This window comes from Numida meleagris, chromosome 2 (genome assembly GCF_002078875.1).
Source record: "Numida meleagris isolate 19003 breed g44 Domestic line chromosome 2, NumMel1.0, whole genome shotgun sequence".
In the NCBI taxonomy this organism is placed as follows: Eukaryota; Metazoa; Chordata; class Aves; order Galliformes; family Numididae; genus Numida; species Numida meleagris.
Genome location: NC_034410.1, coordinates 54,582,141 through 54,597,233, shown reverse-complemented (window position 1 = coordinate 54,597,233; position 15,093 = coordinate 54,582,141). Strand labels below are relative to the sequence as shown.

General features: G+C 34.5%; 1 protein-coding gene across 2 annotated transcripts in view; it reads left to right on the top strand.

Moving 5' to 3' along the window:
* Positions 1-15,093, top strand: part of ATP9B (ATPase phospholipid transporting 9B (putative)) — a 167,117-nt gene that overhangs the window by 65,222 nt on the left and 86,802 nt on the right. For both annotated transcript variants that reach the window (XM_021385725.1, XM_021385724.1), the window contains exons 8-9: positions 2,027-2,121; positions 10,352-10,432. In XM_021385725.1, the coding sequence (XP_021241400.1) occupies positions 2,027-2,121; positions 10,352-10,432 (176 nt within the window). The remainder of the gene's footprint in view (positions 1-2,026; positions 2,122-10,351; positions 10,433-15,093) is intronic.

The window sequence follows — 15,093 nt, the reverse complement described above, 5'->3', positions numbered from 1 at the left end:
TCAAATACAAAGGGATTAGCAATTTATAATGTTTGTGTAGATGTTTTTTCTTTGCAAGTCGTATTCATGTTAGAAATGCAACAGATTAACACTGATGTAAAACATTCTGTTAAAATATATATAAAACAAACATTTTAAGAACGTATACATAGTGTTGTGATTGGGTGTGCAAATTGTGCGTGGGTGTCCAATCTTTTGGCTTACCTGGGCCACACTGAGTGAAGAGGAATTGTCTTGGGCTGCATAATAAATATATAGTTAATGTGTTTAAGTAACAAAACTTAATTTTTATATTTTCTATAAAAACATAAAAAATAGTAAACCGTGAAACTAGAGGATTGGACATAGATGCAAGCATTTTGGGATGGTTTAGTTGGAATAGCTGTTTTTTTTTCCAGAAGTCGCTGATACTGATTTTAGAAGTTCTAGGTCCTGCTGACTAAAATATAAGAGGTACACGACTTCCATGCAGTGGGAAATATTTGGGTTGTTACAGGTCTGAGGATTTTATGGGAGTTGGGAGTTGTTTTTATGCATTGTTTTTAATTGTATGTTCAGTCTTCTGTGTTTATAACTTAGTTAAGTGAAGTTTAAAATCTCGTAATTCAAATTACTTAAATCTGATGAATTATTAGAAGTGGAAAAGAAGGTTGTATTGCTTAAATTTTGCTGTTGTGATCATTGTTGAAAGCTGACTTGGCAGAAAGCAATCCCTTTCTGGATAAAACGGAAACAGGCTACGAGATAAGTTATTGATGAAATTAACTGCTGAAGTGGAGAGGAAATCTGACTGGCCAATACGTGTCATAGTGTGAGCTCTATTAAATGAATATATGTGCAGTCAACCATTCACAGGAGCCACTCTGGTCTTGAACTGCATTGATCTATAGTATTAATTCTAACTGAAATTGATGGAAGAGAACAACCATTTACAGGAAGGGTAAGGAGAACTATGAAATGTCTTGTACAGGAGAAGTATGACGGAAAGTAGACTGATCAATGCCACGGATAGAATATGTACTGAAACTGTAGAATATCTAGGTGCTGCTAGATATCTCACCCTTAGTTATGATGCAGTATATGCCACCGAACTCTTCAAAAATGCTTTGCAGTATTTTACTTTAGAACAATATCCATAAGGAATCCTCTTGATCTTGAAATCCTATTCAGCCTTTTCTTGAGCCTTACATTAATAACTTATGTAATACTCCATATTTGGTGATACCATCGGACTAGTCATGCAGAGCGTATTGTGGTGAGGGAAATCTTGTTACTACTCTTCATTTTCAGTTCCTTGAATACTAGTCTTCTGTCTGTAGAGCATACTGATTCTCTTCAGTATGTATCAGTTTGTACCTTGAGCTTCCATCATGTTTTAACTACTGTACATGTGTTGACTGGTTTCTTTAGTTTTGAGTCTTTTGACCATTAGAAGTAACTTCAAATTACTTATTTTAAGTAGAATATGTGGGAGCCTGGATTGTTCTTCGAATGTTATCCATATTAAGGGTTTTTTGAGGGGAAAAGTTTCAGTGAAGCTAGGAGAATGTAAGTAATGGAAGCTTGTTAAGTGTCAACACAGAAATTAAACAAAAACTGCAAATGTTGTTTTGTTATTCTCTTGTTTTAGAATTGCACAGTTCAGAAAAGTCCAAAGGGATAAAAGGTTAAATCTTTTTCAATTTCATCCACTGAAGTGTTATCTTTTTCTGGTAATATTTGATAATATACCTGTTTTAATAAAACAGGTAATATACCTGTTTAGAAACATTAAGAAATCTGTGAAATAGAATTATTTTTTTCTCATCTTTATAAACAAGCAATTGTTAATTATATCGGGAAAAATTGTTCTATTTTCATGGCAGAAAGCATTTAATCAGCAGTCAGACATTTCAAGATGTGAGTTATTTTATATGTACATTTATTTAAAATGTTGGTAAATTTGCTTTACTTTCACTCTTCTAATTTTTTAACTCAAACTGAACTTTTGAGATCTAAAAACTAGTTATGTATTTCTAATTCCAAGGTTCATGTTTCATTCGAACTGACCAGCTTGATGGAGAAACAGACTGGAAACTGAAGGTTGCTGTCAGTTGCACACAAAGATTGCCAGCTTTGGGGGTAAGCATTTCATTTATTTACTTTTAAAATACCTTGCACGTGTGCACATTTCCCTTTTAGATATGACACTTAAAATTATTGCAAGTATATATGTAATCAGAAAATACCTGTTACCACAGATATGTATATATATTGCAATAAATAGGGATAGGTATTCCACTGAATGCTGAATGAGAAGTTGTTTATACAAATATTCTCACTAAAAAGAAATAAAGACAGAATTGAATTTTTATCTTTCAACTTAGTGATTCACACTGTGGTCTACACTTTGAGGTTCATACTCAACTGAAAACACTACTATTCTGTTATTTTTCTGCAAAGTCTTACCTGTGAGTGCAGGTCATTCTTGCCTGAGGAATCACTGCTTTTATCATTAATTTGAAGGCTTGAGAAACAGCGGTCTGCTCTTGAACGGTAGAGTCAGTAAACTTTCTGATCAGAGTAGGTGAAGTGTGGAAGTTCATGCAAGGAGAGTTTTCTAGCACTTGCCTGAATGTTTGTTAACAAGGGTGAGTTTTTTGAATATATGTGTCTGAAGTGTAGCTAAATATGTAAAGCTATTAAAATTGTTTAAAAAGACACTATTTATATAAATCTACATTCAAAATATGACACATCTCTACTAAAAATAGGTTTTATAGATGCATCTTACACTAAATTGTGTCATATTTTGGAGAATCTTGCTGTTCTACAGAACAGTTGAATGATAAAGAGACTTCCTCTGAAACTATACTCAAGTTGCAAGGTTGTGGAAATTTATTTGTACAGAATTTTGGGTGTTTGGACACTAAATCCTTTGGATGTAAAGAAAAGTGTATCGTTAAGTGCATGTGCCAACTCAATAGTACAAATAAGCATCTGATTGTCTGCCAGATCTTAGCAGGATTTCTTCAACTATTCTTAGTGAACTGTAGAGTTCCTGCCACACTGAAGTTAGCCAAAGATAGAGAACTTGTGTTCATAGTGGTTTGGCTACTGGTTTCACATGTGGTGAGGAGAAAAACCCCATAGTTTCGAATTTAGATGATTGGGAATGAGGAATGGAACTGAAGGTTGATCGTGCCAGACAGGGATGCAGGATTAGGCATTAGACAGCAGTTCTAGTGCAGGAAGTGACTTTAATTGGTATTGTATAATTTGCAGATGAATATAGTACTAATGTGTCTTCTGTCAGTTTTTAGCATATGATCATTGCCCCATCTTGTTTTCTCACAAAAGTGTTATTTTTCCAAAACATATATTGGGCATGCATTTGCCTAAATTCCAGTCAATTTTCTGTCTTTTTTTCCTTAATTAGTGCTTTTCATATAGCTTACAACTGTGTGCGACTTCACTGGGTTTTTTGTCTGTTTTTGTTTTAAATTCTCTTTCTGTTTGGAAGAATCACTTACTATATTTGTTGATTGCAACACTTCATGTAGAGCAGTGCAGAAATAGTACAAAAGAGAATTGTATTACAACTTATGTTCTTTGTTTAGGGGGAAAAAATGTTATGAATAGATTTGACTGGAGTATATTGTTGATCATCTGCAAAGATGGTATAAAATTATGGTTAAACCTGTGCCTTTGATTTAAAGGAAGTAAATATTTGTATTGCACTTGTTTTTACTTATGGAAAATAAATTGGAAAGTATTGGAGAGTCTTCATTTGAGTGGCAGGACACGCAGTCTCAAGTTCATGCAGAAATGAAGGTTGGTTCAAGTCGTGATTGTTTGGGGCATGTAGGGGATGGAATAGCAAGATATCACTGAGAAATTATTCATGCTGGAAACAGCATGAGTTGACTGTCCAATATGGTAATGATTCTTTGCTTAGTTGTTTATAGTTACTGCTGTTAACCTAAGTCCTGCTGATCTTTTTAAATTCTCCCTTTTCATGAGCTGTAACTGAAAATCTGAATTCTCATAATCAGGTAGTTTATATCATTTAACAAGCCTTCCCTGGTTACCAGCCGGAAATGGAAGCAACCAAGCAGCTAATGGGCCCTTACCCTTTCCTACATTCACTTAGTTATGATTTAATAATTCTTTACCTCACACTAGCCAAGACTTAGTCTTCATGACATTTCATATGATATTTTCTGCCAAGTAAACTAAACTGTCTTTTCACTTACTTATTGCATAGTTTGCTCAAACCATTGTCACTTGGTAGTTCCCTCACTCTCATGACTATAACATTTTGTCCCAAACCACTGTTTTCAGAGAATATTGATTTTAGATCAGCCTTATATTTCTGAAACGTTAGGAATTTTATCTCAAATTATTTTAAGAGGCTCATTCTTAGCTTGTCTTGGACTGCGTGCAGTGTTTCACTCCTAGCTCCTGTCTCTCTTCAAATTGTTTGGGGGAAATGGTAACCAAATACCTATTAACATAAATGTTTTTTAGGGAATCCCATAAATTTCACAGCAGGTAAATTGCACAGAATCACAAAATTGCAGAGGTTGGAAGGGACCTCAAGAGATCCAACCCCCCGTGCACAAAGCCTAGCATGCATTCCAGAAGGCTGTCTCCATTCCTGCAGGGAGCAAGTTAGTATTTATCTCCTGCAGATACTTCTGCCTTTACTGGATTGTTAATAACATGCACAAGCTATCTGTCATCTGAAGAAACTGTGGATGGGGAACATATGAACATAAGGTTCATATGAAGCTCTAAGAAAGCTGTGAAATTCAAACTCACATAAAAAATACCATTAATTTTTGTAGTTCCTAATAGAGTCATGAGGTGTATATTTCTATGGCTTACACATGTTCTTTTTATAAAGTCAAATAAAAATGGAGTGGGCAGAATTATGTTTTTATAGTAGTTACCATAAAAATATAGTTTGTAAAATATTGTAGCAATAGAATAGATGCTTTAAAGATGTAAAGTTTGTTTTTGTAGAGGTAGGTGGTTTTGTTACTCTTTGAAATTTTAAGTCCAAGTTGTCTTCAAAAAGGGATGCTTAAAATAGGTGGTTGAGATTTGTTCAGCAAACAGTATCTAAGCTTGCTTGTATACACAGTAAGCTCTGTTGATGAAAACTTCTCTGATTAAAAACTAAAAAAAATAAAAATAAAAATCAGGAATGTTGCTTTCCAGATATTAACCTGAAAATATCTTCTGCTTTATAAACAGTTCTTTACTTTGCATCTGTTTCTGACTTGAAACAGTGATCTTGCTATTCTGTGCAATATGTAACAAGGGTATGTTCTCTTTGATAACCTTAATAGTGTTTTTGGAGAAAATTATTCAGTTTTGGAACTGTCTAGCAAAGGACTGAGCTTTGTGTTCTAGTCCTGGATCAACTTTGGTTTTGTTTTCTCTCTACAGAATGTTGAGAGAATCAAGCAGTCATCCTTCCTCTGTTAAAAGAAACTGCTAGGGAAGTGGTCCTCTGTGCATTCCATTTACATTGTGTTGTACAGGGTAGGCAGCACGTCCTATTTGCCCAAACACTAATTGAAGCGGTGAAAATAAAACATTAAGGATGTTAAAGAATATCTCTGAAAATGTTTTGATACTGCTTTTCTTGAATAGTGTCATTAATGAAAACCTACTTTGCTTTAAGGAATTTCGAGAAATAACCTTCTCAAATATCAGATCATTTACGATAAATATCTGTTTCTAACATTTCCGTATAATTCTATCAGTGTTGCCACTTCGACAGTTAGTATGCTACTAAAATTCTTCTGTCTTATTGTACATATAAAGTACACATTACAATGTTTTTTTTAAGATTGTGTGAAAAGTTAAAAAAAAAAAAAAAGCCTGGAATGGTTCTCCTGTGCCATAATTCTTGATTGCCACCTGCTGGGCTGCTGGTGAAATAGCTGTGACAGACTGGCACTTTGAGGACCCCTTCTTCAGGTCTTTCCAGCTGATCTCAAACTGAGTGCAAGTTTTATCTGCATAAGGAGTGGTGTGGAGGAGTCGCTTTTTTTTTTTTTTTTTTGCCACAGATGTATACTGCTTTTTGCTAGTTTTAGACTTAGTTGGAAGAGTACAGAAAATGGATGGAGCATGATATGTTCTCTGGCTACAAAGAATTGTTTAGAGAACCCAAAATTCTTTTAGTCTTGTACATTTCAAATACAGGAAACATGTTGGAATTCTATGCCACTTTTAAACTGGAGTAAGTGCTCGTATTTGTCAGGTTGGGTGCAATATTGGGTTAGGATTCTGTCGTTAAATTTGTATTTGTTTATGATAAACCAGTAATTCACTGAACAGGTTCCGTTCACAAAATGAAACTGTTTAGAAGTACAGAGTGGTATGTGGTGCTGTCTCAGATCAGGCATTTTGCCCTCGATATCTCCAGGCTGATGCTGAGGTTTGTTTTTCTTTTTTCTTCTCATTTTTAGAATTTTTTCCTTCGCTGGATCAAATGGGTTTAACTAAATTTCTCTTTCAAATAGCAAGTATTCATTGCAGTGGTGGTTTTCCTGTCTTCCAGATGTTGACTCCTATTACAGTGTCGTCATGTGCTTGCAAGGCATTTTCAAATCTGAGACTTAGTTTATTTTTGCATATTAAAATATATTTTTAATAATGTAAGAGAATGTGTGCAAGTTGAGCATAAAGCAGACTAAACCTTTTGGTCATATATTTGACTTAAATATGCTGCGTAGTTCATAGAATCATACATTTTAATTTCTTTAGTTACCTGACATAGATGTTGTGAGTATCTTGTGTTGGTGTGAGCTGTCAGTCACACCAACAGAGTAATGCTGTAACCTCACCCGCTGTGACACCTAGAATAAAAATGCCTGCAGACCTTCAGACCTTTTCTTAAAGAGCAGATGACACCATGAAGATGATCAGTGCAGATTTTGTTGTCTTCCGAAAGCACTTACTGTGATCAGTGAATTAAAATTTCAACGAGTCATCTAGTGATGGCTAAGCTGCAAATACTGTAAAAACTAGATTAGGTTTCTTGCAATGTCATAGTTATAGGCGGAGCATTTTTTTGTGTGTGTTTTTTTAATTGCAATATACACATTCTGAGGCATTAATTTCTAGCTTAAGTGATCAAGTAAATTTATTAACAGCAGCGAGGTCACTGTAATTTTCAATAAATGGTGACTTGATGATTTATATCAGAAGATCCATACAACAGTAAACAATACCATTTATATTTAATTAGTTTTATTGAACCAAAAGCAATTTTATTTGCAATGAACTACATGTTATGATTAAGAATGTATTTTAATGATCTTTAAGTAAGCTGAACAAATGTTGCCCTTGACCTAACAGGGGAGGTTTTTCTGTTACTGTTGGCTGTAGGGTGACTGGTGAATTACTGTTCACAACACAGAGAACATTTTTGTTACTGTATCAGCATCTCATTTCTTGAATTTCAGTGCAAAGGCTGAAATGCTTTCTTTTGAATTATTAAGTTACAGATAATGATAAGCATGATGTAATCATGTCATTTAAAAAAATTCATCTAAGTTTGTATAAAAATAACTTTTTGTTGCCTAAGGTTTAGGTTTATTATTTTTACTTCGATCTACATTTGTTACAATCCCCCTGCCCGTAACATATTGGTACAGCTAATCTGCTTCAATGAACTAGTGTTTTGATGTTTATAATATGAAAATTATTCTTTGATAAAGCTAAACTTTACGTAGTCCAAGCTAGTTATTAATTAAACTGTTAATGAAATAGTTCTCTGCTTTTTAAAAAAACATTAAATCTCTGTTGGAGGAAGTTTCCCTTTTCCCTACCTCTCTATAGAGGGAAGCAATGGCACAAGCGAACCAGGTAAATTTTACTTCCTTGGAGAGCTAAAGTTATATTTACATGTAGCGTTGTGTACAAATCTTGAAGCCTCCTGGCTGAATTCTCCATTGTGTCTTCTTTTAATACATTGAGATGAGAAATGCACTACTGGGAAAGCAGCACTGCGTGAAGGGACATCTTTGTACTCCTACAGTAAACTTTATTGTTGAATGCAATTCATATGTAAATGTCAATCTTCTATAACCATTCTGTGGATTTCTTTTTACCATTGTATTATGAGAATTCAGCTTCTGTATTTTATTGGCGAAAGAATGATGCCTATTCAGTGTACGGAGCATTGGTGTACAGTAAAGAAAATGTCCTTTTCCCTTCCCTTTTCCCCAGTAATGAAGAAGTGATTTAGGAAGCTACTGAGCACATGTAATAGGCCTGTGTAACTTCTTTCTACCAATGAACTTCCATCCCAGATTTCTCCTAGAAAAGATTTTCTTTTTTTTTCTTTCAATACTTAGCTGCTTGTAGTTTGTGGCATTCTATCTAGAATAATGCCACAAGTGTGTAGGTTGTGTGCAGATCTCAATATTTCAGAAAAGTGAGGTTGAGTTGAAATTTAGAGTGAAAAAAAAAACATGGAAAGTTTGGGCTTTAAATCAGAAATACAAAAGGAGAACAAAAACAAAAAGATGAAAGGAATGTGGTAGAAATTTTTACATTTAAAATATAACAAAGGAGGACATCACGATAGAAGTAAGTACCTGTAGAAAGATTGGAATGTAGAAAAATGTTACTGCACAAATGCCTATATACTTTAAAAGATAGATATTTCTGCTTCTTTTTATTCTAGTTTTGCTTCCTGCTAAGGCATTCTTTGAAAAGAGAGAAGTCCTTGGTTGACACATTTCACTAGCAGTTTTTGTGTATGTGTGTGGTATTAGTTTTCTGCCGTACTATCCACTACTGAAGACTTTATTTTTCTTTACATACTAAAGCACATAACCCAGATTAGCTAAATGGTAGGTGATAACAGATTCAAAGAAAGTGAATGATGAGGATATAGGACACCACTTGTGTATTAGCTTCATATGAATTATTTCTCATGAAGCTGATGAATGTAGATAGGAAGAACAAGAGTGCAATGAATGAAACTTAGTGTGAGAGACTACAATAAATGACTAATGGTTTAAAGATTAAGATAATTTGAGAGCTCTGATTTAGTTCATGTTTTGTAAGGTATATGAAATGCTATTTTTGCAAGGTATGAAGTAAAAGACATTTTTCTACAGAATATAAACTGAAATACACATTGATGATTTATTTATAGAAATACACATTCTTAAAATGAAGTCAAACATGCTTGATAAAGTCACAACAGCTTACAAAACATTTTCACTCTTACCTGGAAGAGTGAAAGATCATATTCAGCAATCTATCATCGTTGTGTCAGAGTAACAGAAAGATACAGATGTGTAGACTTTAAAGATCATTAACACCTATGTGGACAATTGCAACTTCAATTTATTTTTGTAGTGTTCCATTTGTTTTATTCAAATTCAGAACTTTGTTGTATTTAAATTATGATCAGAAAATAATTGTAATATTTTGAAAATAACTATATTTGAGCCAAGACGTAGCTATGCATCCATAAAGGAAGCTGTAAGATGACTTCAATTTTGAAGCTAGCGTATTCCAGCTCATAGGAACAGGGTATTATAACGATATAATCTGCTTCCTTGAGAAGGTGTATGATTAGCCCTTTGCAAGATTCATGTGGTAAATAAAGGATGGAAGAAACCCAAATAATTAGGAGCTAGACACTGTAAGAAGCTAGACATCCTTGCATTTCATCATAGGTTGAGAGTCTTAGTTTCAGGGGGCATTGGTATCAAGCAGCTACTCCTCTCCAAGACGGGATTGTGAGCCTGCACATGAGAGGTCTACTCATTCTGAAATCTCTTAGATGCTGTTGGTCCTAACCATCAAAACTTTCTTAAAACTGCAGGGGTTTTCATGGGTTGACTGCAGGTGTATATACTAAGCACTTCACTGTTTAAGAAAAGTTGAGTTCATTTCTTGGCCTTTTATTCAGTTGGCTTTTGGCTTGTTGGGAAAGTATTTTGTTTCCAGTTTCATTTAAGAACAAAATGAAACCAATAAACTTCTTTTTTTAAAGGAACAAAATATTTTTAAGGTTACGCTAAAAAAAAATTAAAACCAAGCTCCTAAGAAAAGAATAAAATATATGATTTCCAATACTTTATTAATGGAAAGCAGTCTAGTGCATGAAATATCAATGTGCTTGTACTATTATTCTGGATCTGATTTCTTTATAACAAGATGTACTGAAAAAAAACAATGTGTTTCTTGGATAAAACTTCCATACATTAAACTTGGGGTGGGGTGGTAAGAGTCATATAAACTGAAATTGTTACCATTCAAAGGTCTTTCAAAATACTTAATTAAATTGAAGTTTAAATATTAATAAGTACGTTAATCTGTTTTACAGGATCTCTTTTCTATCAATGCTTATGTTTATGCTCAGAAGCCGCAGCTGGATATTCACAGTTTTGAGGGTACCTTCACACGGGTAAGTAGTGTCTATAAATACAATTCTATTCCTCTCTTCTTAGCATTCTCTTCTTAGCATTACAAGAGTATATTTACATGTTCCTTGCATGGAAGTATTTACAAAAATATTTTGTAAATGAAATAAGTATTGCAGAAAGCTAAAACAAATAGAATATTTGAAGAAACACAGAATCTGGAATGGTATATTTGTTGACATCACTAATATTCTTGTATGAAACTATTTGTATAACACCGTATGTTGTTTGTCTCGTATGTCTGATATGTCATAGTGTCAAGTTTACTGTATTCAGTAGCCTCACACAATGCAACTGATGGTTTCTGTGCAACAAATATCTTCCTCGTTTAACAGCATTTCTTTGGAAATATTAGCTTTTCCTTGAAAAGTTCAGTAATGTTGAAAAACAAAACTAAACATTACTTATGTGGGAGCTTTATTAAATCTTTTTTTTTCCAGCTATAGTTATATTCAAGACCAAATACGATAACAATGCAAACATTTTTGTGAGATGTTTTCTGTTTCATTGGGTGGCCTGCCAAGTTAACGCTTTAAAGCAAGGTGTCCAAACAGCTGGTAACAATAAATAAATAGAAATATTGCTTTACAGATTTGTGGCACTATCTATGATATTAGTAGATAGCTTTTTTATTTTAACCATAGTCAGTTGATTCATTCCTCTTGATAGTTTGTTTTTTAAATAACTTGATAGAATTAACTAATACGGGGGGTATGCAGAAAAGGTGTTTTTTTTTCACTCAAGTGACTCAAACTGGTAATAGATTTTGTTCAGTAGCTGGAATTCATGTTCACAGTCCTATGTGAACTTATGAGATACTGCAGTTGTTGACTCTTGGGTCAAATTTGTACCAGTTACATAGTTCATGTTGCCTACAAACTAAATGTCCTTTGCCCACAGCTTTCTAAAGCTGTGACAGTTTTTACTTAAACCTTGCATTGACCAATTGTCCAAACACAGCTATTAATATCTGTAATATTGTTATCCCTGTCCCAATGGCTAAGCATATATTTTTCTAAATATAATTTGAACTCCATAGAGCCTTTTTAACATCTCTAGTAATCATGTAATCAAGACATTGGAAAATCATGACTAAACAGTTGCTCCCTGTTGTGGGTTCTATTTATACACATAATAAGAGCGATATGATTCAAGAATCTGTGATATGTGTAAATGATCATGATGTACCTTATGCTTTCACAATTACATTAGTATTGTTTTAACTGCTCAAGTAGGAAGGGCAGTTCAGTTTAAATTTCCATATGCAGGCTTTCTGAGGGCAGTGTCCTTATCCTTATACTGGATCACACTGTACATAGTTCTAGAAGCCTTTTTTTCTTGTCGTTAACAGTTTACCTTTTACAAAGTAAAATATGTCAGTGTGTTACATTAGAACACGTACTGATTTATCTTCCCAAGTCTTTTGTGCCCTTGCTTGTTGTGCTAAAATCAATTTTTGCATCTTATCCCTATTTTATGTTAAAGTTTTAAAAAAAAAAAAGTAATGTGCTTAGTGATGCTGGTGCATACATTTTTCCTACGTAGGCATTGGTGATCAAAGAGTTCTTGCAAAGGTAGGTTAACAGGGTAATAGCGCACTGATTTTTCTTTTCTTTTTTTCTTATTATGAAGATATAGTACTAACAATATAGCAGCCAGATAATCTGAAAAAGTGTATGACTGTAAGTCAAAACAAACTTAGGTGCACGGCTGTAGAGTTTTTATGTGGGAACAACTTCTATGTAGGTACTACTATGTGAGAAATATATTCACAACTAACCTAATTGCTGATAGAAGATACATTTTGCAGTGCTCCTGCATAATTACATCAGAGAGATTAAAGCTCCACTGCATTCTGATATCCACACAAAGTAATTTTTCATCAACCTCCATGGGTTTTGGTGCATCATATGCAGACAGTACATGAAAGTTGTGTGTGTGTCTTTGCATGAGCGTGTGGGAATGATTATGTCTGACGCTTAAACAACGAGTCAATTTTTCTCCTCCTCTCCCTTCTTCTAGATTCCCTACCAAGAAACAATAGATTAACTATACTTAGATTCTGTGAAAATGTGTGAGATTGTTTTACTTGTTCATAGAGCATCCTCCATTCCTTGCTTGAGCTTATTTTGAAATACCGAATGCACAAATGCTTAAAAAAGGTTTTTTAACTTATATACATTAACTATATTATATATATTTTTGTGGGCTGCTCTGAAAGTAATGCCTCCTATTTTATTATGTTGGCCCACCACATCAGAGGTGGATGCTGGTGGTATTGCATTAGAGGTTGAACCTTCCCACCAATATTCCATTACATTTTGTTGGTGTGCAACAGATGGTAGCAGAGGGATAAAATTGCATCTGACGTGGAAGTGCGCATGAAGCAACAATGTGTCACTGAATTCCTCCATGTGGAAAAAATGGCACCAATTGACATTCATTGACACTTGCTGAATAGTGATGGAGACCAAACAGTGGATGTGAGCGCAGTGAGACGGTTGGTGGTGCATTGCAGCAGTGGCAGATTTTTACAAGTGGGGCATGCAGGCTCTTGTTCATTGGTGTTGAAAATATATAGTGGTTTGTAGCTGAGAGTTTTGCTCTATCAACTAGCGTTACTGTGCTTTCAGTATCTGTTGTGGTTTCCATGGAAATAAATAGGAGGCATTACTTTCGGAGCAACGGATCTATTGGTTACCCAAGACAATTCCTCTTTACTCAGTGCAGCCTAGTCAAACCAAATGGTTGGACACCCATGTTTCTAGAGTATTGAATCAGAGTGTACTGGCAGGCCCAGTATTTACCTTTTGCTTATGGCTTATGTCCAGAATTGTTGAAGTTGTCTCTCTACAGCTTGTGACCTTCTCTGATTTTCTTATGTTTGGATCCCTTTTCCATCATTCCCTTAAGAATCTTTTCCTTTAATTTCTCCCGTGTTGCAGCTGTGCATTGTCACTTCACTCTCTGCATTCACTTTGTGACTGTTTCTAAATCGTTTTTTTTATGCCAGTAGAAAGGCTAGAGTACTGATTTCTTTGAGTTCCAGTTTATCAACTGTAGTAAAATTCCTATGGCAGAGACATCATTTTTTCCAATATATGATCTTGTAGCTTAGATTTTAAAATCAAACAACTGTCTTAATGTAAGCCTATTGCACGTAGCTGATGCTCTGTAAAAATACATATAGGGATGTGAGCACAGAAAATTGTATATTCATTTATGGGCAGAATATCTGACCTAGAGTCAATTAAACATGTTATTTTATGTTTGTTTTTTTTAAAGCATGTTTTTTTATCTGTTTCTGTTTTTTGTAGAAAGATCAAGAGATGGCGATTGTTGCTGTTCACTCCAAAGCGTATATTGTTCTTCTAGCTCTAGTAGAGTCTGAAAATTTGCAGAATCATTTCTCCATACCACAGACATGGTCTTGTTCAGGAATCAGAGTCCTTATTACTCCCTTTTTTCATCTGTCCCTGCAGTCTCCCCACTTCCCAGCCCTGCAAAGTAGAAATAAAAATAATATGGAATTGCTGAACTCATAACCCGTAAATATACTTTTTGTTTTTTGTTTGAGAAAATGGATAACTGGGTTAAGGCATCATCCGTTTGGGTGTGGAAGGTATGAGATTTGGTAAATTGAATGAACAGTAGAAAGGTGGAGGTGTTGGATGAGGACATATTGACATGAAACAACTGTAATGAAATAACTGGAAGTTAATTCACCTGCCAGACTATTCTGTTGATGAGCATGACGTGAGTGGAAATAGATCTAGCTCTTCAAATGTTATCCTATTTTGAATCATGTGAAAGGAGGTGTTTCACAAATCTTGTAGCACATAGACATTGGTCAGGTGGCCTTTTCTGTAATATTAGCTGTTCATTATCACTGAGGTGCTTCCAATTTCTTCTCATAGTGTTGGAAGAGCTTCATAATTCATTGACTCAAAATCTATTAATTGAAGAATATACAGTGGCAAAAAAAAAAATTCTTTGCTTAGTATCCTATTCCTGACAGTAGCCAGAAGTAGACTGCTGGGAAGAGAATAAGAAATAGGATAAGGAGATGATAATACTTCCACAGAAGATTCTTCTGTCTTTTAACTCATGACATGGGAACTTCTTGAGTCAGTGTTGGTTTCTCTAAGTAACCTGCAATGAATTTCCCTTCTTTAAACTTAGCCAGCCTCCCCTTGAGCCTGTGTAACCTTTTAGCATTGAAACAGCAAGAAGTGTTACAGATTAATCACATACTTTTATGAAGAGCAATTACCTGTTTTATTTTCCTGACTTACTAACTTCTTTCTTACTTTGAAAGAGACAACAGTTATCTATTCTCAAAAGTGTATTTCATCTTTCTGGTTATAGAGTTCCAGTTTATTTAGTCATACCTGGTATGGAAGCTAGTTTTGACCATGCACTTTGACCTTCTGAAAATTTTCCAGTTCCTTTTATTTTCTGCTTAGAGCAAGGAGTGGGGAAGGAGGGCTTCAGAAATACTTACTAAGAACATGGGTAAGCCATGGGTTTCTTTGTAGTTGCATGATATTTTTGATTTCATTATTTTTCTTTCCTACTAGCTTTAAGCATTCAGTCTTTATTAAATTAGCATTTAGGTAGATTTGTAAGAACCTCAATCTCCTTT